General features: G+C 40.9%; 1 protein-coding gene across 1 annotated transcript; it reads right to left on the bottom strand.

Annotated features, from left to right (window-relative positions):
• Positions 1-8,576: 8,576 nt before the first annotated feature.
• immp1l (inner mitochondrial membrane peptidase subunit 1) lies at positions 8,577-26,537 on the bottom strand. Its single transcript, XM_061710860.1, has 6 exons — positions 26,464-26,537; positions 18,802-18,912; positions 18,621-18,709; positions 18,337-18,463; positions 9,846-9,956; positions 8,577-9,301 (listed from the first exon to the last, which is right to left on the bottom strand). The coding sequence occupies exons 1-6, from the start codon at positions 26,488-26,490 to the stop codon at positions 9,218-9,220; spliced, it is 549 nt and encodes a 182-aa protein (XP_061566844.1). The 5' UTR covers positions 26,491-26,537; the 3' UTR covers positions 8,577-9,217.
• Positions 26,538-26,620: the final 83 nt, after the last annotated feature.

The raw sequence follows: 26,620 nt of genomic DNA, 5'->3' as shown, positions 1-26,620 counted from the left end.
CTTAATGTGGCAAGTTTTAAAACTGAACTCAATTGTCATATCCGTCCAAAACATATTTCGTAAAGAGGACTTTAAAAGATTCAGTCTTTTTGTCTGGAACTCTTTGCTATAATTCGGTTCTTCAGTCCAGCTCCTCCAGACCCACCGGCCTGTTTTGGACAATTAGCTGCTGCAAATCACCTGACTCAGATCGATGGGTCACTAACAGACATGTGCAGGTCTTTATAACAAGCTAATGGTGATCCCTTCACATGAATCAGGTGTATTGGAGCATAGTCCCGAGGACATGGAGACATGGGATGAAAACCACTGGTCTAAAACATTTCATTGAATTAATAAATCACAGAAACTCGCTGTCATATTTCACATCCAGCGAGCTTGTTGATTAAATCCCAAGTGTCACCATGGTCCTGTTAAAGTAGGAGAGGTAACAGCATGCTGTTGCTGCGAGCCGTCTATTAATGAGACGTCACTCCATCCAAGGTGGTCTGTTATGACAACTACTAGAGGCATTTTAGTGTGTTTTTGTTCATTTGTGAGCTGTGAGCTATATATTTGGACACCCATGACCCAAAGCTTACAATGAAAAATAAAAAATACATCTTTTCCTTTTTTTATTATTAATTGTTGGCCCTGCAGTACATTTGTTATGATGGAAACAGAATCTTAGTGCATGACATTGACAAAAGTGATTAAACAATTCCTAAGTGACTGCTCACACATCAATTGTATACCATAAGTTGCATGGATGCATGGATGGATGGATGGATGGATGGATGGATGGATGGATGGATGGATGGACGGACGGACGGACGGACGGACGGATGGAGGAATCGCACTGAAGGGAATTGAAATGAACTCCAATAAACTGAACTGAATTAAATTGGATTGAAATAAATTGGAATGAAAACAGGGACTTGCAATGTATTTACTCTAAATGAGGAATGCACAATATCAGTTACCAGATTTAAAAAGTTTAATAGAAATAAATGCTGGGACCGTAAACAATAAATTACTTATAACTTGACTTACATAAGATGCTGTAACTGTCCGTGCATTGCTGAAAGAATTAGTGTAACTGAGGCGAACTATCTGCTCAGGCTTTTACGTTCAACATTCCCTGCGTCCTGTGTGTTGGCGGTAGGTATCTCTGGTAACTGCGTGCCGAAGAATGGTATGGCAGAAAAGAAAAAAGAAAACCCAGTACTCATAAAATATAAAACACAGACCATCATGCAGATTTTCCGAATGGGAACATTGAACACATACTAGCAGCACACTCACCCAGACACCGTGCTTTGCAGTGTACACACTCAGTTGTAACATTGCTGTTACACGCTCAGTTTATTAAAGACCTGTTACCAGCTCTGTAACAGCATATTGTACTTAACCTGAGCCAATGGAATAATGGGTATATAGAAAGAGGGAGTCGAAAAATAAAAATCTCACTAAATCTCACCAGCTGGTTCAGGATTTATGGATTTAAAAAGAATATTTGATCAAAATGGCTTTAGTTTGCTGTTAGTTCCACATTTTATCTTATCTGTAAATACTGTGTGTCTTTACAGTTTTTTTCTATCATAATCAAGCAATATTTTCAACATTATGTAACTACTAAACGATACATTTGCAGGAAAAATCTTCCCACACAAAATGACATTCAAAAATATCATCATAACAAAGCAGCTCCAATTACTTCTTTGTATCTCCTTCACATCCCCCTCTTTTCAGTTCAGAGGCTCCAGAAACATGGGGTTGGTTCACTCTCGCAAAGCACAACATGACCAAGAACTCATTTTACCAGTCAAACAAACTGCCTGGCTTCATCAGAATGAACACAGCATTGTGTTTTACTTGCACAATGGATTCCACGAACTCAGAAAATTCCCTTAATGACCGCGCTTCTCACTCAGTGACTGTGGATGATGTTTGACTTGCAGTGTTGCTGATATTGCCTCCTCCTCTTGCTGTTTCCTTTCAAGTCCACCAATTTGACACAGTGAAAACAGCAACAAAAACACAAACAAAAACTCCCCCCAAAGCTCAGGCGCAGACAGCCAAACCTGACATTCTAATTAGTTTTAAAAGTAATTGCTTGAAATGATTAGTTGAGTTGGGCCACTTTCTCTTGTTACCTCTGAATTGGAAATATAATTGCTGCGGACAGTAATTGGCCAGCGATAGACTGTTGGTTATTGTAGTCTGCGGTGGCTGGCTGCATCATTACCATGGCTTGGACACGATTCAGCTTTTGAACTACAGTGACCATAGAGGAAACACAAACACACGCACGCAATGCCCTGCTTCCCAACGCCAGCTCTCTAAGGATCTAAGTTGTTGTCTATAACAAACTCTCTTTTATTCATTGTTTCCTCTCACTTTCCTTGCCATTTCAAGCCTCTACATGAGGAGCAAAAGGGCTGCTTGTCAGAGGAAAAATAGACACACTGCATTCTAACCCAGAGAGGAGAAACTTCAACCGGTAGAAAGATAATGGAGAGGCACGGAGACTGAAGGTGAAATATCAAATTGAACCCAGATAGATAGCCAGAGTCTTCATGGTTTGAAGAATCAACAGTCTGAATCAGATGGCGATATTGTTTTCCATACAAGTGTCGTTCTTCTTCGTGTTTCAGTGACTCTGTGTGTATGCGCTCCCTATTATTGCCTGGCTCGGTCTCTGTCTGTTTATGTTTGTTGTAGGAGTTTCCTTTGCTAAATTGTCTGGAAGCCGAACAGCTCCCATCAGTAAACCAGGCAGAAAGGGCTGTGCATCCTGCTACGGGGTCCAGGACATGCCAGGGGCGCCGCAAACACAGACGCACGCACTCACACACACACAGACCTTAATCTGTCTGACTCACAGGCGCACACTGACTCACAGACTAATTGACTGACCATCAGACAGAAGTGGAAGAAGTTTTCAGATCCTTTACTATTGTGCTACCTGGCTTTAAAGTATTAGTATTACTTCAGACTTTCAGTCAAAAGTTAATATAAGTTCAACCTTTTTACTGGTGCTGTCTCTATTCCTCTGTTTGATCTATTATTGCATCAATATACTGTATTGACATTAGTGAAGCTGGATTGGAGTACATCACATTCAGCTTTATGTTGAGGGACATCAGACGAAAATCTTTCTGCCACAGTTTAAATGAGAGAAAAGAGACTAAAGCATGTTTCTACTGAAATGAAATCATGAGAAAAGATGTAGAGGGAAAGATAAACACCAGGCTGAGGTGTTCACAAGTCTGAGACAGTTGAAACGCAACCCCAGCTAAACCCCCCCTGTTGTTATGTGTCAGAAACCACAACTGATTTAATCTTTAAAACAGTGTGGCATTTTTGTATCATCTTGTTTTAAAATATTAATGTAAAAAAAAAAAACTAGCAACATAAGCATTCAAATAAATGCAGCGAAGGAGAAAATTGAAGCTTTTCCTCTGAGATATAGGGAAGTAGAGGCACAACATGCCACAAGATACCATTTGTTTTGGTATGATACATGAGTACGCTCCAACTTTAATTTCTCGCAGCAATTCCGATTCAGCCGTTCATTTTAGTTTTTTTTTCCCCACATTCACATGATTAGATCTTGAGGTGTGGGCCTGTCATTTTAGTTCAAGTCGATGTAATTTCAAAAACAAACTGAAGAGATAAGTTAAACTCCACAACTCTGCTTCCTGCTCCTTCAGAAGGAAGCACCAAGAAGGTCCCTTAACAGCAAATGTGTATCTTCCAATTATGCTCTCCCTCTTTGCACAAAGTGAAAGGGGATATAGGTCAGGGCTGTATGACTAAGGCTACAGTTACCCACCCTCCCCCTTGTTCTCCCCCTTGCCTGAGGGTTGCAGTCCCATAGCTTTACTTCTGGACCCTCTCTGAGTGTAGTGTATCTACAGATGAGGCCGCGCAGCCTATACAGACTCATAAACCCAACCCAGCCACTCCATTAGAGGGAAGAAGCGCTCATACTCCCGAGTGTCTTTAGGGGAGAAGCGCTGAGGCCAAATGCAGCCTGACGCTCCAGCTTTTCTCTCCTATTAATGCATCAGCATGTCACTTATGGTGTTTAAAAGTTCATTGTTGCACTTTTTTTTTTTTTTTTTTTAATGAAATGCAGCCAAAGTTACATTTGTAAGTAGTCTTTTCTTTTAATTTCAATTCTTTGATCAGTGGACTGCAAGTATTGACAGCCTGGTGTGTGTGATCATCACAACAAACTGGCAGTAGGAAGCTCGATAGCCTCTCTACCCGGCCTCCAATACCATCTGTCTAGTATGGATCTCTGGAGGTTGACGCCTGTTGGCTTGGGAGATGTACACACCACAAGCCTCAAGGGCTGGCAGAACCGAGTTGGAGGAGGTGTGTCCGCCCCCAATTGAAGCTGTTCAGTCATCCTCACAAGCAGAATAGGGGACTGAAAGAGAATACACACTCTTTTTCATGCTTTCTTTCACTGTCTGTCCCCATCCCTCTCAGAAGCGTTAGAGTGATCAAACACGACTGTGATGTCTTAATTAACAAGTACGAACGAGCTTGATTAAAAAGGGGAGAATGAAAGGATTTGCCAGTGAAAGGAGCAATTCCCTTATCGGCTTACAGCAATACACGTGGATGGGAGAGGAGGGAGTGTGAAGAAAAAGTAATGAAAGAAATCAGAGCACAACAACAACAGAACAGTAATATGCAAAGAGGAGAAGAAGAAGAAGAAGGGAGGTAACTCAGGCATGAAAAAAATTCATGATGAAAAGTGATAGTACTTCAGCTTAGATTTAAAAAAAAAAAAAAAAAAAGTAACCCTGACAAACAAAAGTTTTGTATGACAAAAGCTGGACCAGTTTTCATTAGTGACCTCCTGCTGGTGGTGCGTCTTTACAGTAGAGTTATTTTTGTTTGCAGGAACCTCTTGGAGAGATATTTGGATGTCAGAATAATGCTGCAGTGTCTGACCTGAATTTACTTTTGGGTCATGTTCATGTAACGTGGATATGAAAACAAACAAACCAGGCTATTACCAGAGACAGCAGCTTCTTTTGCTCTCTTTACCTATAACTTCTGCTCACCTCGTTCACGTTTCTTTGCACTTTTAAAGGATTCAATTAACCTGAAATGAGCACATGTTGCCTGTCTTCCTGTCTCTGCCCCATATCAACTATTCACCACTTCACATCCCATTTGTCCCATCTTCTGCTGAGAGTTATTTCTCATCTTCCCCTTACTTAACTCTTTTATTACATCTCTGTAAATGTTTTTGGAAATAGAGACTTTAGCTAGTGTGACAATGTTTTGATGAGTTACTAATAACAAGGAACTGTTCAAAAGGCCTGTGTTAAGGGACATTTTATTTAATGTAATAAGAAACTGAGTCCTGAAAAAGATCTCAGTGACTTTGGCTCAAGACAAGCTGCTGTTTTTTGGAGGCAAATTATCAGGCTAATTGTGACATTGAAAGTAAAAGGAACATTTGAGGAATCCATTGCTTCAACAGATTATGACAAAGGGAGGAACGTGGTGTCTAAAGTCACAAAGGATTTTGACACCATGTATTTCATAAATTCTATTAAGCTCTGTCAGTCATATATATTGCTAAAGGCAAACTAGGATGACAAGTGAAGAAAGTGACAAATGTGAGAAAGCCAGTCCTCCAACCACAACTGATGAAACAAAAGAAAGCAGCTTATGTGAAGCAGTAATGTAACGCTGTTGACTTTCTTTCAAAGTCTTCTTATAGGTCTTGAGGATAATATAGGAACAGTACGCACAAATAAATGACTCAGAGATTCAAAGTAGTTTAAATTAATATTCACAATTTTACTGAGATAAATTTCTGGGATGTGGAGAGGTACATTTTCCCATTTTGCTTCTATGTTATGCAAACAAAAAAAACTAAAACAGACAGAAGTTCCACCCATATTGACCAACCGTCACTCCTCAGTTGAAATGATAAACCCTTTGACAATTTTTTAAAACTGTGTTATACAGAGCGGTTTGGACCAGAAATCAAATCCACCTTTATGCAAATCAATCTAAGGCACATAATTCATGCAATTAATGCAAAAGGCTTCTGTTGTTTCAAAAACACAGACAGGGTTGAGAGAGCCAGGTTTATTCATTAAAATCACCTGCCCAGACTCTTTTCCCTCCACCTCAGTTCAGTTACTTTGGTTGCATCCTTTGGCCAAATGTTGATTTTCCACCACATTTCACTTTTGGACCTGCCCAACCACCTTTTTCTAGGATTTCTGAAGTGCCAGCCAGTGCCTGATCCAAGGTTATAGACATTTCCATCAAATAAAATCTTTGTCACACATCTCCACCAAGAAACATAGCAAAGCAAATGAATGTTGATAATCCCACAAGTCGCATTCTGCTGCAGTACTATAGTGTTACTGGGACCACTGTAGATCCACCCTGCGGCCTTAAGCAGCATTATAAATTAAGTAGTTACTTTTAAAGTGAAAACTGCACTTAAAAGAAATTCTTTTTTCTATAAATATTATAATTATTTCCGATAGACGTCGTTAGTTTTATATATATATATATATATATATATATATATATATATATATATATATATATATATATATATATATATTTATTATATATATATATATACATATATATACCGTATATATATATATATATACCGTATATATATATATATATATATATATATATATATATACCGTATATATATATATGTACCGTATATATATATATATATATATATATATACCGTATATATATATATATATATATACCGTATATATATATATGTACCGTATATATATATATATATATATACCGTATATATATATATATATATATATATATATATATATATATATATATATATATATAAAATTAACGACGTCTACATTAATATATTTTACATTTTTTGATTTTACAATTTCCGTGGTTATAGACGCGTAAAAAAAAGTTTCACATTGGGATTTTGAGTCTTTTAGAGGAGGTGTACGAAGTTTTGATAGCGATTTTACGGTCGGATCAGTTATAGATGAAGATTATGAATTTGTAAGCAAAAAGGCAAACACACGGCCAACTCCCCAACATCCAAACCTGAATAGTGGTTGTGCTGCCTTGATTTTAATTCACTGGTGTTATTATTGTGCTACTGATTTTTTTTCCCCCTTTTCCTATCACACATCATTCATTGAACATATCTCCAATTTAAGGTGACACACTATGGTGACTTAAGGGCAGTACTGTTCCTCTGTCCCTCTCTGCTGTTACAGAGGCAGCAGCCACATTTCAGCCATCCTGACAGCCCACCGCCTGACTCTGTGGTGGTGCAAAGCTCAGCACAGCTGTCTGTTGTCCGTTTCTTCAGATCTCCGTCTCCTTCCTGCTTCATTCTCAGCTTTGTGCCCACTCAGCATGGCAGTGATATACACCTCTGCCCAGTCATCTCTTTGGAACTCTGGTCCAACTCATACATGAGGGCAACACACTTACTGCATCTCATGTATCTGCAATAAAAGGGAACTGAAATTAAATCATGTGATCTAAATACTGTAATGGTGCCAAATTCACCTCAAGGAGGCCTGGGGGTCTATAGCCTTGGGAAATAAATAACAGATATACTTGTTCTAGCAGACTTGAGGTGGTGTGAAGCCACAATCTTTATCATTGCCTGAATCATAAACAGATTTTCATCCACCGGGGCTTTGGTTAAGTGAATAAACAGCCATAGCTCCCTCTATGGGGCAGCATCTTTAAAGGGATGCTCTAAGATTATTTGTGTCAGCATTTCAGCTGAAAAGCAGCACCGTGTTGACATGCAACAGATGAATGTAAAACCTTGAGAACAAAGATGTGCTTCAAGCAAATCCCTGCATAAATATTTTTCATAAATGCACGCGCACACACAATCTTGAGTGTCCCTCCCAGCAGGCAGATTCACACTCAGGGAGATAATTCAGTGTCACAGAGAGCCTTGTCTGTGACCCTCTGGTCCCCTCCAGACAGAGGAAGCAGCTGGACAGGGACCCATGGCTGCCCAGAACTCACTTCCCTCGGGGAGCTCAAAGGAGAAGAGTCCCTCTCTGCCTCCAAGGATGACCAGCTGAGCTCAGTATGTGAATGCTCTGTTATGTTCCTGTGCCCGGGAAGGTCTGAGCAAGGATGAGCAAGAATTACAAATGTATAGCAGTGCACTGCCTTTTTTGAGCAGCAGTCAGCTGTCTGATGAAATATCCGACAACCAGCTTAGTTTTCCCAAATGATGGATAACAATGTACCTGCTGCTTGCAAGAGGACTTTTGCCCTCAGGTTTTTTTTTTTTTTATTTATTTATTTTCTAAAACAAAACACTTAACCTTTACACCAACAAAAAAAAGCCCCCCCACCTCTTACATAAAAAAAACTGCATACAATGCCGGCACAAATGCATATTAAGTGTGATGTATCACACACATACATGCACACACACACACGCAATAATGCACACACTGTATTTTCAGTGGTGAGTGAGGCTTTACTAAGTGCATATTAATATTGTATGATTAAATGGGAAATGTTAACAATTTTTCAATTTCCTTTTTCGGCTTAATGAATTATTAAACAATCACAGAGCTTTTGTTTTACCATAATACTGAGAAAGGGTAAAAATGACATTAATAACATCTTTTTAAGTGGATTGCTGAGGGTGTACTTTGTAGACTTTGATATCTCTTTAAGGATGTGCACAAGCATCTTGCAAGTAGTGTTTGTGGTTAAGGTGCATTTCAGAGACAGTTCAAACACTAAAACACAAAAACTGATATCTCTTCCAATACATGTGTGGCTATGCATGATTAGGAGTCATTCATTTGAAACTTACTGTTAATATTAGTGTTATCAATTTCTTTTCTTAAACTGAATGAATAAATTAACTCCAGCGTCTCATCGATGGCTCTGCCAGCACCGCCATTAGCCGTTCCAAAGAGAAAGTTTTACTCATTGCTCACGCAAAGCTCTTCCTACAATGCTGCACAGCTACAATGAACACACTGTAGGCTCGAGAAGGTCTGCCGATTATAAAACAGTTCAACTAAGTAAGTGTGCATGAATGCAAGGCATTTTTGCCAAAAAACATAAAATTATACTGACCTAAATTAAACAGACACGGCTTAAAAGTACACTTCATAAATAGCATTTTTATTCAAAAGTGACTGAAACCAAGTACAGTAACATACACCGAAAATAAACTGGGTCAGTCTGAGTCCGAGTCATGGGTTTTAGAGATCCGTTCGGTTGGGCTCTCACTCAGGGTGCCAAAGCTGTGTGGTGGCCAGAGCTGTGCGGGATAAAGAAAAATAGATTATCCAGGAGTTAACAAAGAAAAAAAACAAGACACATGAAAACAAAATAAGGTATTCAATCCACTTTGTGCAACACTTTATTCCACATCTTGGACACACTCTCTAAAATGGCTTTGAATGATGCATTTGACCTCATTGAAAGTCCTGTTATTTCATCAGCTGTCGTGGCAGGGCCTCCAGTAGAGTGTGGTTATCCAATCAGATGGACAGAAGGTTGCCTGACCTGTTTCCAGGGTCATGGTTGCTATGACATCCAATGACGTGACAACATAGCAGAATGGGAAGCTAGACAATATGTTGTCCAAGCTTTGGTCAGTCACACACACACTTCCTTATACTTCCAACTGACTACCAGAAGTGAACTGTGCTAAAAATGACCATTTAATGGAATGAAAGGAACATTTAAATCAGGAACAAAGCATATAAGTGCTCAATGCTGAACATTTAAAGTTTCAATTCATATGAGAGAATCAAACTAAACTAGTCCCTGATTTTGCAAAAGAAGACCTCGCCCATTACCTTCAGGCACACACGCCCCCGGATGAGTGCATAGGGAACTGGGCCATAGCGTCTTGAGTCAGTGGAATTCCTGAGGTTGTCGCCTTCCAGCCATACATGGCCTTTTGGAACCTAACAACATAACCATTCACAGAAATGATTAAGATGTAGGCTGTTATGCAACAAAACAAAATAATCAAATAAAAAGCAAGTCCCTCAGACTGCATTCAACTTGTTAAGGGAGTTTCTTGAGAGTCTACCTTTACCCCACCCCTGCTACCCCCAACGAGTCGCCTCAACCATCCCTCCCTCCTCAGCTTATCTTAACGTCGACCTGCCTGTCCCTCTTTAACCTCGCACCATCTTAGAAGAGGGGTCATGGGTAACGGGTAGGGTCGAGGGATGGGGATTTAAGAGAACTTCAAACAGGGTCATTAGTCTGTTGGCTGAGATCTGCACCCCCTTACCCAGGGAGGGCAAAGCCAGAGAGGGGCCTGAGATAGCTGGGCAGAGCGGGAGAGAGGGAGGGAGAGGGAAAGAGCTAAGCTGCGGCTAGCAGCAGTGTCCAAGGGTCTCCACCGCGGTCCGACCTGCCAGTGGGGCGGTCATCCAAGCGGGCTCTAATTCACAGTGACACCAATTATGATTAATCTCATCACTTTAGGAGAGTAGGCTTGTCAAGGCCCTAATTAAGTGTGCTGTCCCCCCTATATGTGCAGACAGGATCAACAACACATTATATTGTCATAATGGGCATCACAATCCACGAGTCTATTTTTGTGTTGTCTAACTTTTTAACGGCAAAAGTCTTCTGGGAGAAAAAGAAACAAAATATTAGCCACAGTGAGGTGATGTCACATCTTTGCATTCCTTATTCCCGTCACCCTGCTCTCTGGTTAGTCTTGAGTCCTTCTGCGGGACGCTGTATTTCATTTCATATTTGATAATTGAGACGGATGATGTGACATAATCACAAGCCGGTGACATGTTGACCTAACATGAGGTAAACAACTCACTGAATAACAAAGATACAAATGAATATCATTAAAGGAGTCATCTGAGAACCATATGTCAGCATGCTGGATTCTCACCATTACACCTCATTAACATGGTAACATATGCTGGCTCCCAAGCACAGGAAAGAGAAACACCACCGTTTGTCATCTGCCAAACCAGGATCCCCTGTTTCTCCTCTTTTTATTTTATATTTATTTATTTTGATGGGTTGAGAGAGAGGGGGAAAAAAATAATCTGCATAATTTGATGGAAATTTTCCACACAAACAACTAATTAAAAAAAAAACAACAAAAAAACAGGCATATGATGATTTGCAAACAACATCCAATCAATCACTCAGTCAACATTTGAATGACGTATTTTAGTTTAATGAAGCAAATGACATAGAAAAGCTTTCCTGATTAAAAGATCAACCAGGCATCACTTCATAGTGATAAAAGGAAAATGTTTGAAATTTGACCTGTAAAAATGTAGCCAGCATGACGGTAAAAGTTAGTACCTGTTACCTTGCAAGTCAAAGAAAAGAAAAGCATCAAAAAGAAAGCATCTGACTTAAAATTACATTGAAGCAGCACTAAAACCAAATAATGCAACCAGATAATAAATATGCAAAAACCAGGTTCATTTTCTGTTTGCCTGCTTCTTTTCTGTTTTTTATGAAACCAACCTCACTTTTCCCCTGTAGACTTTGAAGGTGTTGAGAGAGAATTTATTATTATCCTTTTTATTACTATTTGTTTAAAATGAATATACAAAATGTATTTATTTTGTCAAAGTTAAGTCCCTCAAAGATTCCAGAAAAAAAAAACACAAGGAAGCAGTTAGTTAATGCTGAAATTAGCATTAACTAACTGCTTCCTTGTGTTAAATTAGCTAGGAACTGTTAAGAAACTCTTGGTGTTTAGAAAATGACTAAATTGGTTTCCAAAGTTGGTAATCAATATGTAGCCGCGAGAACTTCAGCAGGAAATACAGCAAGTATCTGCTACATGTGTTGTATCCCTATCTTTTACCTTTACAGCTGTGACGGGCTTCGCAGACCCCCATGGAAGAGGGAGCTAGACCAGACAAAACATACTTAGAGAACAGGAAGTATTTTGTGTCAATAGGTAACTTTACATCTGAGAAGACAGGATGGAACCTTGGGGAACCCAAGGTTTTTATCAGTTCCCAGGGACCTCTTCTGTTTAACATCTACATGCTCCCACTGGCAGATAATATCAAGAACAACAAAATAAACTACCATAGGTATGCAGATGACGCACACATACATATACATATATATATATATATATATATGTATATATATATATATATATATATACACACACAACAATGTCACCAGGAGACCAAGGCCTCCCTACAGGCTCTTGGTAAATGCATGACTGGATATGCCACAACTTTCTCCAGTTAAACAAAAACAAAACTGAAGTAATTGTCTTTGGAGCCAAAGAGAAATAATTACAGGTCACCACAGAGCTTCAATCTATACACCTAAAAACTACCAAGCAGGCCAGAAATCTGGGTGTAATGATGGATTCAGACCTAAATCTGGAAAAAAAACACATTAAGGCAATAACAAAGCCTACTACCACCTTAAGAATATTTCAAGGTTAAAAGATCTGATGTCTCAGCATGACCTGGAAAAACTAGTCCATGCATTCATCATTAGTAGGCTTGATTATTGTAACGGCATCTTTACCGGTCTACCTCTAGCTCATTCAGAACTCTGCTGCACGAGTCCTCATTAAGTCCAAAAACGTTGACCACATCAGTCCACCTCTGAGGTCTTTAAACTGGCTGCTTGTCAATCAGAGGACATATTTTAAAGTTCTGATGCTGGTCTATAAAGCTCTGAATGGTCTAGGACCAAAATACATCAGTCACCTCCTGACCCAGTATGAACCTTCCAGACACCTCAGGTCATCAGGATCCTGTTTTTTTATGAGTTCTCGGAGTCAGAACCAGACATAGAGAAGCTGCATTCAGCTTCTATGCTCCACATGTCTGGAACAAACTCCCAGAAAGCCTTATATCACTGAAGCACTCAGTGGCCCCGGGGCCTGGCCCCGAAAAATCTACCCGGAACTCCTGCGAGTGGAAACACACCTATGGACTCTCAATTTCAATAGTCCCATTAAGGCAGTTGTGAGGTCAGCCTATAGAGGCAGTGTTCAGTTTTTATGCTTCTAATATGTGGAACAAACTGCTGGTCAGCTAATACTGACTACGTTTACATGCAGTCAAAATTCGGGTTATGGTCAATATTCCGGTTAGTGGAACATTCGGAATAATCTGTTTACATGCGTGAGCAAACAGGGTTATCCCTGTGTACATGGTACATAATCATTTGGGATATCTCGATCAAAACAGCGATGCACAGAGAACATCATGACGCAATTACCGTAATTTCCGCTTCTTTTTCCTGTATCCAAATCCAAAACAACAACAACAGCAGCAGCACGGCTGTCATAATCAACAGTCCAGTAGAAGTCGTTTTGTTTCTCGGCCCTGTAGTTCTCCTTTTTCAGCGTCTTCCAGCGGTGCTTGATCTGGTCTGGCGTTCATACAAATCCTGCTTTGCGCAACTTTTCGCTCAACTTTTTGTAAATCTCGCTATCCCGGTACTTTCTACCGTCTACAAATGCCAAATTGTTCATATCTTTCATTACATTCATGAAGTGATTAGTCTCCTCCTGGTCTTGCGTTTCGCCGTGTTTATAAGAACTTCCTGGACTCAAAAGAGCAAGATTCCTTGCGAAAAGAACATGCGCAGAAAACAAATTCATGTTCCTTTTGATGGGGAAATCCCGTTAGGCTATACATGACCAAATATTCGGGTTAGAACAGGAGTAACCCAGGGGTCATATTTGGGTTTTTAAATATGGAATATGAGCAAATTCCGGTTATTCAAAGGGGTTATTGGTGTTTACAGGGCCGTGCGCAACCGGGTTATTGCTAATATTCCGGTTAGAAACGGGTTATTGACTTCATGTAAATGTAGTCACTCAGTTGTTTTCTATCAAGGTTAAAACTTTGCTAGATTCTGCTGATTATCAAAGCATTTGTTAATTCCCCAAACTGCACTGGCAATTTAATTGTGTGCATTTATTCTGATTCTAGTTTTATTTTTACTGAATCTTATTAGTTGTTTAATTGTATGTTAAATTTTCAAATGTTCAAAAGTTCAAATGTTTATTTTGCATCTTGCTGTATGTTCTATGTAAAGCACTTTGTGTAGCACCTTTCATGTACAAGGCCATTCAAATAAACTTACCTTGCCTTGTTTTGCCTAGTTTTTCAAACATGTCCCTTCAGTATAACAGTGCACACAATTATCTCGGGCTTAGGGTGTAGTCTTGTTTATAGATAATTATTCATGCTAACTTTTTTACTATAATGAACTGTATGCTCTTTAAAATGTGTTCGAGCTTACTTTTGCCTTCTTTGTAGACATGGGACTGGAGCAGACACTAAAGTTGGTACTTTATTCATCCATCTATACTTTAATCTCATTCCGGGTCACAGGGGTCTGCTGGAGTCTATTCAGCTGTCATCAGGTGAAAGGCAGGGGTACCTCCTGAAAAGGTCTATTTCTAAATATTCACCAAGGATATTTATCTTTCCAGAGAGAATGTTTGAATATGGAGTCAGCTCTGCTGGGGACTCTGATGTGATGGATGGCAAGGACTGCACAGGTCCTGTTGGGTACAGGTTGGTTTGACAACAAGCATTGTGTAACTGTCAGAGACATGTTGAGAAGAGCTGAAGCCAGAACTCTCATCACAAAGAAGTGTTGTTCAACAGCCATGCCATTACTTTACTCATTATCTTAACATGATTGGGTTGGGGAATTGTGTTCAGCTGGATACTGCTTATGAATATCGTGTTCATATTTCACCTTATAACTGCATATCTCTACTGCAAAGAACAATATGTATGGGGGAATGTCATCTCTAACATATCTCTTTCTCGATTTGGATTTAATATTAAAGATCAAGTGTCACTGTTTTGACACAATGGCTCAAACAAAGAAATGATTCCTTAAAGGCGAGAGCAATTAGTTTCTTGTTGGCCCTCTGAGGGTTCAGGGAACGTGCTAATCTGTGTGAATAAGAAAAGAGGTGATGACAGGATTTAACATTGCCATTGAAAATTCATCTTTACAGGTCCACCCAGAATCCTTCACACCACCATAATTATCACATATAAGGAAATACAATATATCCTCGAGGGGTGATAATAAAAATCCCTGAGGGAGCTCAAACATATATGTGAACATTGGATATATTCTCAGTTCCCCAGACGCTGTTAAACAAAGAAAATGATTTTGCCTCTGGGAGAAGCACATACATGATGATTAAAATGCGGTATCTGGTATCACACCATTTCAATGATGTGCCATACATATATGTACCATTTTAACCCATAAGAATCCAGACCCATTTCTAGCTGAATAAAGAATATGGGGTGCATAACACAGACAAAGAGGATTAAATATGTAAGGAACCTTCCAGGACATTTAAGATAAGATAAGATAAACCGTTAATTAATAGTCCCACAGAGGGGAAATTTGCAAAGGCAGTGTGACACCCGTGTTACCTTGGGTCCAAATAAGTTATATATACACACATTTTGAAAAAGTAACAATCTTATAAGACTAAGACAGAATTGCAAAAAATGCCCTGACATTTACCATTCATAAAGATGAAAACAGCTATGGTGACGTCTCCCATTACTTTGTTGAAAAGCATCTGAGGTTAAAATTATGAGTTTTCATAGCAAGCTGCCTCTTATTTTATTTCAGCGCTTCTAACTGTGGTGCAGCATTTTAACAACTTGCACCAGTTTAATGCATGGTTTACAACAGTATTGCAGCTAAAAATGGATTTGTACCAAGTCTTTGTGGCTGCACTACGGACAAGGGAAATGTAAGTATTCAAAAATAAAATGGCTAAAAAAGTCATTTTCCATGGGATTGGTTCGTACAAATGTGTGCTTTTAGGCCCGTTACTTTTTGCTCTATCATACATAAATGTGAGGGTTGTCGAGTCTAAATGGTGTCCAAAATACATTTGCATGGTCATACAAGGGGGTACACTGATCTTAAATAAGGCATGCCCCTTGGATGAAGTTGGTAATGTCGAGTTGCTCAATTCACGCCACATCCAGCTGTTAGGAACACAGCTGTAAAGACAGGGCGTAAAGGACAAGTGTGGTAATATAATGCTGTGGCAGTTTAACAAAAGCATCTAACAGACATTATTTTAAGATATTAAACAAATACATCGTTTTCATTAGGAGTGTTTCCATTACTAGGGGTTCTGGGAAGTTTTTTTTGGGCCAGATCCTTGGCCCGACCATCGAACTTATGGGTTAAGGCTCATGTGGAACCGACATTCCTTGCAGTTCCTCAACTGATTGCTAGAGGCTGGCTGAAATAGCAAGTCAAATCATTTAAATTCACACCCCTGACAACTCTGAGTTTATATAAAGCAATACATTTATTTCTAATGTGATTAATTGACATTCAACTCCAATGGCTAGCCACCATCACTTCCTCATCAGTAATGTTCCTGCTACTGTGCTTTGAGAACCAGCTGTTTGTTCAAACGATAGATGGACAGACGAGTCGGTTCAGGCTTTGTTGATGTATTGTGCCAATGTAGAGGTCAGGCAAAATGTTTTCTTTAAAAGCAAACAAAAACGCAAATAGCATTGATGTTTAAGTGTTTCTTCTTCTCTTTCCTCTTTTTAGTCTCCTTTTGTGCTGCTGGCCGTTTGTGAACAGCAAAACAATGTGCATTACCCCCATCATGTGGTCAGCTGTGTTATTTATTCTGTCAATAGTTCTTGTGTGGCCCTACAGTGTAATGGACACACGCCAGTGGAACGGGAGGGGCACGTCCTTGTTAGAGGTTCCTGTCTGGGAGGTTTACCCTGAATCCCCACGAATAGAAACACACCTATGATGACACAGCTCATGGTTCCACTCCTGCACTCCTGCTATCAGATACTTTAAGTAAATGTGACCTGAAAACATTGCAAAGTATCTGAAACAATGCTATATGTGTGTATAACTGTATCTGCAGCTGGACTTAAATCCTGAACACATCAGACCCCTTATTGTTTCAGAACGATCGCTGCTGGTACATACGTCATGATGTTGTTGATTTGTTGAACCAGTTTTACTCACAGTGGACAGCATCAGAGAATCATCACAATGAAGCACCAGAAGTTTTGACGGCAGCACTGCGTTTGTGCTTTCTTTTCTGGCCAGAAAAATCGGAATTTCGCTACTTCCTTTCTTCAAATGATTATCACAAGGAACCGTTCCATCTATACATCATTCAGAAGTTGCATACATGCCCTGATAAATGCGCAACTATACCATGTCCAAGCACACCTCTTCCAAATGTGTCAGAGGCCAGGAATCAAAGCAATCAAACTAGTCGTATAAACCAGTGCACCCTTAAAAGCTTGTACGGTAATCTGAAAAGTGATAAAGGTCTTTGAGATATTATAATTTAAGCAGCCTCCAGGTGCAAGTCAAAGGAGGTGAGAAGACATGCAAAATGAACAGAAGGCAACTTGCGGAAAACAGATTTTGACTCGAACTGAGACATTTGTCTCTGCGACAGTTTGGGACGGAAAATCACATCACTATAATAATCCTGCCTTTTACACATTTCAGCCTTCTGCATTTGGAAGTGAAGATAGGAAGTGAGGAGCATACCTATCTTTCTACTTTTTCATTTGATAAATGACACTTGCAGGCTTGGCCCTGTGCTATGTTTTGCTGATCTCGTTCAACTTATTGCCTATAGCCTGCCGAATACAAAATAAGTTCAAACACATGCAACATAAACACAGCCCTTGGTTTGTGGATATGTGCACACACACACACATACACACACATACACACACAGACACCCCTCCTCCCACCCATCAGTCTGTCCATTCGGCTGGCACTAACTCTAACAGGCTTCAGAGAGATTGCAGGCCTGAGCTGAGGGTGTTGGGGAGGGTAGTAATAGAAAAGCAATGACAGTGGTTTCAGCAGCAGAACCCCTGTTCACTCTCTGGTTTTATCACTGCTCTGAGGAAATATAGGTGTTGTCAAAAGCTGATATTTTGACCAGTGACACAAAATGGATTTGTGTGCTCCAAAATGTAAACAAGTGTGACAGTCTATAGGCTGTGATACACACAGAAAGAAAGACAAAAAAAGACACGGTTTTGCATTATGCATAGTCTGCTTGTCATTTTGGAATGAAAGAAGCTATCAAGTGTTTTGTAGAAAACACCTGTTCATTCACTCTCTATCCCACTATATGTTTTTGACATTTCTTTTCTCCCCGGCAAAGCAAACTCACTGAGCTCCAGTTGTGTGAGGCAAAACTTCCACCTGAATCCTCGCTTGGTAAAGCAGAAAATAACAAGATCTTTAAGAGAAGCGGATGAGTACAGGCTTGTATGACATAAACATACTCACGTATGTGTGGGTCTTGAACAGATCTAATGGGCCACTTGTGCAGATCTTGTCACCTTCCAATGCAATTACTCTTTTACAAATGTTCATATTTGGGTCAAATGGACTTTTTGCAATTACTATGTCACCCCTGCAAAGAAAAACATACATAAACATTTAAATAGTATCAACACAGGGAGCACTGACTCATAAAATATATGATGCATTTAGGATTGAATCACAATTGCAGACAGAATCTTTGTGTTTTGGGTTTGTGGATCGATGTAATATACATCTTTTCTACTCACTTTTGTATTTTACACAGATGAAGACTCATACGCTCAGAGAAGACAACATCATGGCTAACAATCGTGGGCTCCATGGATGGACCAGAACACTGAAGACAATTTAAATGATTTATGTTGAACAAAACTGTTAAAACCCACATGAAATAGAGGGAAATATTGTTGTATTCTTAACAGTACAAACCACCACAAACTCTCCGATGTATTCAAAGGCACAGTGTGCAATGCAGCCATACTGGATTGTGTAACCCACGAAGCCCAAGGTCTTCCCCAGCACACGTCGGAGCATCTCCACCTATAGAACAGAACAGCCATGAGTTTTGGTGCATTGTTAGACACCGTCTACATCTGATCCATTCCTGGAAGGCTTACTGTCTTCACTGGAAATCACAAGAGCTCTCCGAGGTTTAATTTCTGAAGGTGTAGACAAGGTTGTCACAGTTGGCCTACTGCTAAAATGGCACATTCATTGGTGTTTCATTCTCAGGGGCTGAGTGACCGGTTCACACTAGAAAAACTGCCCTGAACTTTGATCCTGTTTAAGATGGACCTATCAACACCTTAAGCTCAGGTGATGGATAAACAAAGAAGCTGTGACACATCCAGCCAAGCAGTTCTGTACCGTCGGCGGCCGGTCCCTGACACTGTGCTGCCGCCACGGCCACCACAATCATTAGAGCTGTTATCAAATTTTGTCAGCACCATGGAAACACAAAAACACCCAGGCACCCTTGCAACTGCCCTGCAAACATTATCACTTGAACACACACGAGGACGATCCATGTGTGTCTTCTGAGCAAACATCTCAGCCACACTCACGTTATTGACTTTTACTCAACCTGTGGGATGGAGAGAGGATAGCGAGCCAGTATTTACATACTGTCACGCAGGGTCGATACACAGGAAAGTACTTGCACATCCACACACACACATACACACACCTGATATACACAAACAGAAGCGGTACAACAATAGATACCGCGTGGCTTAGATGTTAGCGTGCACTTCAAACATTTACTTTTAGCTCAGGCGGCTGTCCTGCCAGTCCACCACAGGGTAAAGTAATCTTTTTCTTCATCTGCCCTATTCCTTCTGTCTCTTCCCTTCTTTCTCTCTCCATGTCTCCTCTTCCTCCCAGGGTATTATTAACCAAAGCAAGCAGAGCGGAAACCAAAGCTCCAAATCCTCAGAGCTCTGGGAATGACTTCCCAAAGATGGACAAGGATTAGACCCCCAATTTCTCCCTTGCCCCGCCACCTCCATCCCCTTTCTCCCCGGGTTCCCAACAGGCTGGGTGTCAGGTGGCTCTCCGAGCCCTGCCAAAGGTGTTACCCCTAATCCCGTTACACCGCCCCCCCCACTCCACTCTCACACACACACACACACTATGCTGTCCCATTCATTTGAACTAGACTTCACCTATTAAACCCTCTATCTATTCTTTCATCTTTAGCATGGTTTGTCATTTGGCCCAATTCGCCATCCTTTCTGATCCAGAAAAGACCAACTTTATCTTCTCACCTCCCTATGTGCTCCTTCTCTACTTCCTCCCTCTGTTAATCAGTCACCCCTGGCAACCCTCTGCTTTCCACGAATACTGTGCACGAAGGAACTCGAACAGGTTAAGGGAGACATACGGTCAGGGCATGGCTTAAATTGTAGTGTGCTATTTTGTGTCCTATTCCACCCTCTCCCCCGGCTGGTACGATGACACCTCTGGCCCCCTAATTCTTCTGTTGGGAAGAACATGGTCTAAAAGGTTGATCACAGGTCCGTGCAACGGCAACAAGTTCATCTCTCTTTGTTTTGTTGACAGCTTGCTGTCTTTGGGGTACTGTAATGTTCTTTCAGACATGATCGTACATATCCCAATCCTTTTTCTATACTGGGGATCAGAAATCTTTGTTAGCACTCATTCACAAAGCACAGTGGACAGCCTCCCGTACAGCTGCCCTCATATATCTGTTTCATCGCCCGCCCCCAGTCCTCCACCTCTCCATTCCAGCATGCATTCATCATAGGTAGGGATTAAGGGACTTTGCATAACAAAATTACACGGCCAGTGACTGATATCAAGAGAGTCCATATGCAGCTGCCTGGTTTTCTGAGGCACCCTCTGTCATTGATAGTGTGTGTGTCTGTGGGTGTGCAAGTGCACGGACAATAGCAGCACCTATGTGTTTCGCAGAAAGTATATGTGAGCTGAAGTAACTCCTTTGGGATTCAGAATGAGGTGGACATCCGCAGAGACCTCTGATTGGATCTCTATTACCTCTAATTCCCCAGAGCAAAGAATCATGCAACCCACACCATCTCTAGCCAATAAAACCCACTGCATGTGTGTTTGGTGGGTGCAACCAGCAATAATTGAATGTTGTACTGCAGCTGTAGAGAACCACAAAAGTCTCTCCCTGTTAATCCAGGATTAACATGAGTAAACATGTCCATGGGAAAACAAAAAAAGTCAGTGTATCCTTCATTGCTGAACCATCTGTGGCCGCTGGCCTCCTGTTGTCACAGCATAGTGCTACAATGGGGAAAAAGGGGGATCCCATATGAATAGTTGCAGATGGAAACATGTCATTGTGTGTTTAACACTGTGATCCTCTTACCGAGGGAACCCCTCCCTGTTCATTCATGAAAGAGCAATCCTAAATAGATGAATGAGGGAAAAAAATAAATACCAGCTTTTTTTTCTCTCTCCAAAACCAAATATGAGCTCCAGTAGTGCAGATACCAGCTGGTATGCTTAACTGTCCAAAGCATCTTCAGTGAATGATTTTAGATATTGCGAAAGTGAAGGTGATAAAGTGTTTTTCTTTTTTTATCATGTACACTATTCCTAAATTAAGATGCCTCTTGCCTTTCGCAGAATGGTAAGAGACATAGACGAGAGTTAAAAAAAAAAGAAGAAAATCCTTTGGAAAGTTGTTATTCAGTTATACAGGCAAACATATATCTACCGTCAACGCTGTTGATCCATTAGCATTCATTTCAAAAAAGGTTGTGACTTATTCAAAGTGTCACTAATTCACAAAAAATATTTTTCATTATTTATAATAAAAAAAACACTACAAAATGAAAATACTTTAATGATAATCAAAAGCTTTAAATCAAAAGAAGTTGGACTATTTATATATTACTGATAGTCCAATGAATCTGTTACAGCAAAGAAAACTATGGACAGAGTAAGCGAAAATAAAACCGATGACAGCTAATCAAAAGTGACACTTATATAAATGGACATTACTGAAGCCATAAGGAAAAAGTCAGAAAGGAATTATCTCCATCAGTCTCAAGAGATTTGACCCTGCCATGGCTGAGTAGTGTTAATTGATATACATGACCAGTCTATTAGAACCACAAAGAGAATTTCAATCCAGACAGCACACGAGGGCTTTGCAGTGGACTTCTTACACAACTAAATTAGGAAAACATGGGCTGAGAGAGAAACGGGCAACAGGGGGGCTAAGAGGCTTATGAGCCCCTTGTCAAATATTCTTCTTCTCCCTGAGGATCCCAGATGGAAGGGAGCCTGGAGGAGCGGCCAGACCAGAGTGGGGACTGATCCCACCTCTGATGTCTTCCTCTGGGCAGCAGAAGGCAGGGGAGGGTGGAGCATTAGTCCTGTTGAGCACAGCCTGATTTGATCTTAATGTGAGCTATAAAAAGGAGGAGCCCTGGCTACCAGGGGGGTCTGTTTCAGCTATCAGTGCAATCATTGTTAATCCTGCTGATTTAAACACAGACACCTGGCTGGATGGAGACTGACAGATGTAAAAGGTCCCAGTGACAGAGTACCATGTCTACAACCGCTTCGTATCATAAGCTTAATTAAAAAGACTGATCTCCATATCACTCTTTTCATTGACGACTGCGACAACACAGGCGTGAAACAGCTGAGCGAGGTTACTATTTGAGGAGCTCTGGGATTAAATTTACAATCAATAGGTCAGCGAGAGCAAATAATAATCAAGTGATAAAAATATAACTGTTGTGAAAATGAAAGAAAGTGTAGGTTGATGGAGTCTGAAGCTAATTCATTGGAGGGGGAAAAAATAAAAAAAATGAGTCACTAAGCCCTATTGTATTGACCTCGAGTGATTGTGTGTCTCGGTGCAGAGGGAGTTGGCAGATATGATCTGGTGGTATATCACATTTACAAAGGCGTTTGGGTTATCCATTACTCCGGCTACAACACAAACGTATACTCTTTTAACAGTACATAATGACAGACAGCTTTGCTCAAACCTCTTTTTTTTAGATTGTGATTTCCTGTGTTGTGTATTTTTGTAGTTTCTGTGTCTTTATCCTATAGGTTGAGCTAAACATGACACAATGTGTATTGATGGAACATCTGCAAAGAAATATTCAAAAAAAGGATGTTGAACAAATGGAAAAAGTCGAATGCTTTGGCAAAATTAGCTGCATACAAAACGTGCCCCCATGCATATTGTACTTGTGGCCTTATGATTGCTTTCTTTTCAGTGTTAACAAAACAAATATGCTGCATGTTGATGATAATCTTGCATCCTCCAGAAAGAAAAAAAGGACTGTTTCTAACAGTTCTGCACTGATGGTGGATTTAGACTAAAAGAAACCAAAACATTCTGACCAGGAAAGGTCTGACATGTTATGACTACTGCCATTATATACCTCAATCAGATATAGAGACTGATACAATAACAAAAACAGTGCGATTTTTTTTTTTTAAATAAACACCTTCTTGCTACATGACAATTTGAAAAGGTAAATATGTCTGTTATTTTTGTGGTATTACTGCAGGCTGCCACACACTAAATAATGTGTCAGAGTGCAAGTGTTAAACAAGTCAAAGGCAGAATCATCAATTGGTTGATTATTAAATGCACACAGGATGTGGCGAGAGGACTCTACTCATTGCACTGCTGAAGTAGACTCCTTTCCAGATGCAGGTCAGTCTGCTCATTTTATTTATCTCATATAGGCTTTCCGCGTTGTCCAGTGTTGTCAGTGATGATATATTTCTCCGGCCGTCTGTCAGCACATATAAATCTCAACAGGGCTGTCAAAACAGCAGGACTGTCTCTGCTAAGGGCATCTGTAAAGTGAGCAGCTGCGCGATTGCTTCCTCAGGAGCGTCACAACATCCTGTGATCTTGTGCTGCCGCTGGCCTCTCGCTGCCACACAAAGCTTTTTACAGCTGTCTTAAAGATATCACTGATCACTCGTCAGTCAACAATTATTATAACGTACAAGTTAAAACAGGGCTGTCTCCTACCAGTGAATGTCAAGGCTTGGAGAAACAAGGAGTTTGGGAAATATATGACAGAAGTTCTTCTTATTATTATTATTTTGGCAAATTTTGGATGAATGATTTCACGATGGAACTGGGCTGCTGTTAACATCTTCTCTGGTACATCGCAAAGACTCTCAGTGGGGATAAGGTCCAAACTCTGAGGTGTTTCACATATTGACTCTGACTGATCCTTGCAATGTCACCTCCCAGGGGTTATCAGGGGGAGGGGTCAAATCTTCAATTCAGTATAAGTTATTTTGAAACATGATGCAGCTGAACATCCACCTGAGTGACTGAAACAAACCCATATCCCAATACTCCCCCCAGAGGCTTGCAAAGTGGATATTAGACATGATGGGTGTAATTCCACTGCCCTCCTTTGTACCCTGATGCACACATCACTCTAAAACAGATCTGGACTCAATCATATAACGTCTTTTTCGATTGCTCTAGAGTTCTCTTTAATTTGCTAAAGATGTTTTTTTTTTTTTGTCTCACAATTTTAGGTAGATTATGCAAATCAACAGGATTTGTAACCCAGAACACTTTTTTGCCACATTCAGTGTATATTTCTTCACCGTCCTCTAGCTGCCCATCTCATGATTACACAATTATTGAGTTTCCATTACCACCAGAATTGCACAAAAACTAAATATAGCAAAGAAAAACCTCTAATACACACACCTTGAATTAAAATAAATAAACACTTGTTAAACTTTCATGAGGTGGTTTTTGAGACGTGTCCACAGTCCAGTTCAGTATGAAAGTGTAACAGAAACACTTTTTTTGCATTTGCAGGTCTCTGGCATAAGTCTGACGTGGTCACTCATATAACCAGATCATATGATCATTTCAATGATCACCTGCTGCTTTTGTCTTAGTTGACCATTTTCGCAACAGGAGTCACAATAATTTGGCAAAAACTAAAGATATTTCCCTCCACCTTATTCAAAGACGAGATTTTCTCCTTATTTGTTTTGTAGTGAAGTTTTGCAGGACGAGATTATGGGAGAGTTACGCCCAGAAAAAGGAGTCTCAAGGGACGTCATTTCATGAGAATCATGCTCATTCACAAAACACTGTTCAATAGACCCTTTTTGTGTTTGTAAACAATGATGACGTAGAACGCATGCGCACGCATTTTGGCAACGGAAGCTGGCGGAGATGAACAGTGTGTCAAGCTCTGCAAGGGGATTATCAACTAAAGATCGCGAATTTTACCTTAACAAGTTGACTTTGACAAATGGTGTCCGACTTCCAGATCCGTGTTCTATTAATGAGTGGGTTGAAGACGTTAGCCAGCGGCCAAATGAGTTGTCGTCCCGGGGCGGTCCCTCCCCCCTCACCGCGGAGCTGCGGAGCCTCCAACCCGGACTGAGAGGGTCATGAGCAGCCAGCGGATCCCCGAGCTCCCGAAGCGGCTCCCGGAGGATCCGGAGCGGCTCCGGAGCGGCCCCGGAGGTTCTGGAGCGGCCCCGGAGGACCCGGAGGAGCCCCGGAGGACCCGGAGCAGCCCCGGAGGACCCGGAGCAGCCCCGGAGGTTCTGGAGCAGCTCCCGGAGGTTCTGGAGCAGCTCCCGGAGGTTCTGGAGGATCCGGAGTGGCCCCCGGAGGATCCGGAGGATCTGGAGCGGCTCCGGCCAGCCCTGGAGAGCCTGCGGCGGCGGGCGGAGCAGGTGTGCGGGGTCCCCGGGGCCGGAGGGGTCCCCGGGGTCCCCCCCGGGAACCCCCCCGGGTCCCGGGACCCCGCCGGCTTCTCCGACCGCTTCCTCCTCAAGTTCCTGCGGGCCAGGGACTTCGATGTCCCACTGTCCCTGAAGGAACGAGCCGCCGCACGAGCACCGGTTGCTCTGAAATGGTCGCGATCCTGTCGGAATCCTATAAAACTTTAGTCCGCCGGTGGAATAGCGATTCGTACAACCGTATACGCAACAACCAGACATGGTTTGTTAAATGCTTGCTTTAAGTCAGAACTGCTGGAGAACAACGCCACTTCTGTTGCCAAGATGCGCGCGCAACATTATGTGACGTAGGCTGAAAAAGGGTCTATAGAAACACATACATACATACATACATACTAGTGTTGCACATTCAGGTTTTGTCTACATTTTGTTGAGGACAGGAGTATTATTTATATGCACTTACATACATGTCCATTCACAGCAATCGCTAATATTTTCGTCTTTGTTAGTTTGACATGTACATGTTTCTTCTTTTGTGGCTATAGTCTTAAGCACCTTAGTTGCAATAACACGATAGCTACAGATTAATGCTGACACAATGATGGAAAGAAGTCAATAGTGTTTTGAACAGCTTGTACTATAACTATGTGCCACTGAAAATCAGTCGAACTCTTGCTAAATCCCTTTCTGCTTTATAGAGAACACCAATTCTAACCAACAATATTCTGTATTTTAATACAGTAAGAGACACTGTGACTTTCATATAAACACGGGGCTATACACCAAATAACTTTTCAGTATGGGCAAGAATACATAAACGCTGATTAAATGACTGTATTTAAATGTCAGAGGAAAAATATATATCTGTGGAGTCTTTCTACTCACCAACGTGTGATTCAAATCACCGACCATGCACTTCCCATAACAAATTTCCCCTTGAAAGCTCTACGTAGGCGGCGTCGCAACAACCGCTGTTCTCATTGGCTGATCTGTGACCAAGCCCGGCTGTGATTGGACAAGATGCGCCAAAACATTAACACGC

This window comes from Cololabis saira, chromosome 2, assembly GCF_033807715.1.
Source record: "Cololabis saira isolate AMF1-May2022 chromosome 2, fColSai1.1, whole genome shotgun sequence".
Lineage (NCBI taxonomy): Eukaryota > Metazoa > Chordata > Actinopteri > Beloniformes > Belonidae > Cololabis > Cololabis saira.
The sequence above is the reverse complement of the archived record's forward strand: the minus strand, read 5'-3'. Positions and strand labels throughout refer to the sequence as shown.

Coding starts and splice junctions, on each gene's coding strand:
- immp1l (XM_061710860.1), bottom strand. CDS start 26,490: ATGGTCGGTGATTTGAATCACACGTTG. Junction 18,464..18,620: donor CATCTGTGTAAAATACAAAA/GTGAGTAGAAAA, acceptor TTTTCTTTGCAG/GGGTGACATAGTAATTGCAA. Junction 9,302..9,845: donor GGGGGCGTGTGTGCCTGAAG/GTAATGGGCGAG, acceptor TATCCCGCACAG/CTCTGGCCACCACACAGCTT.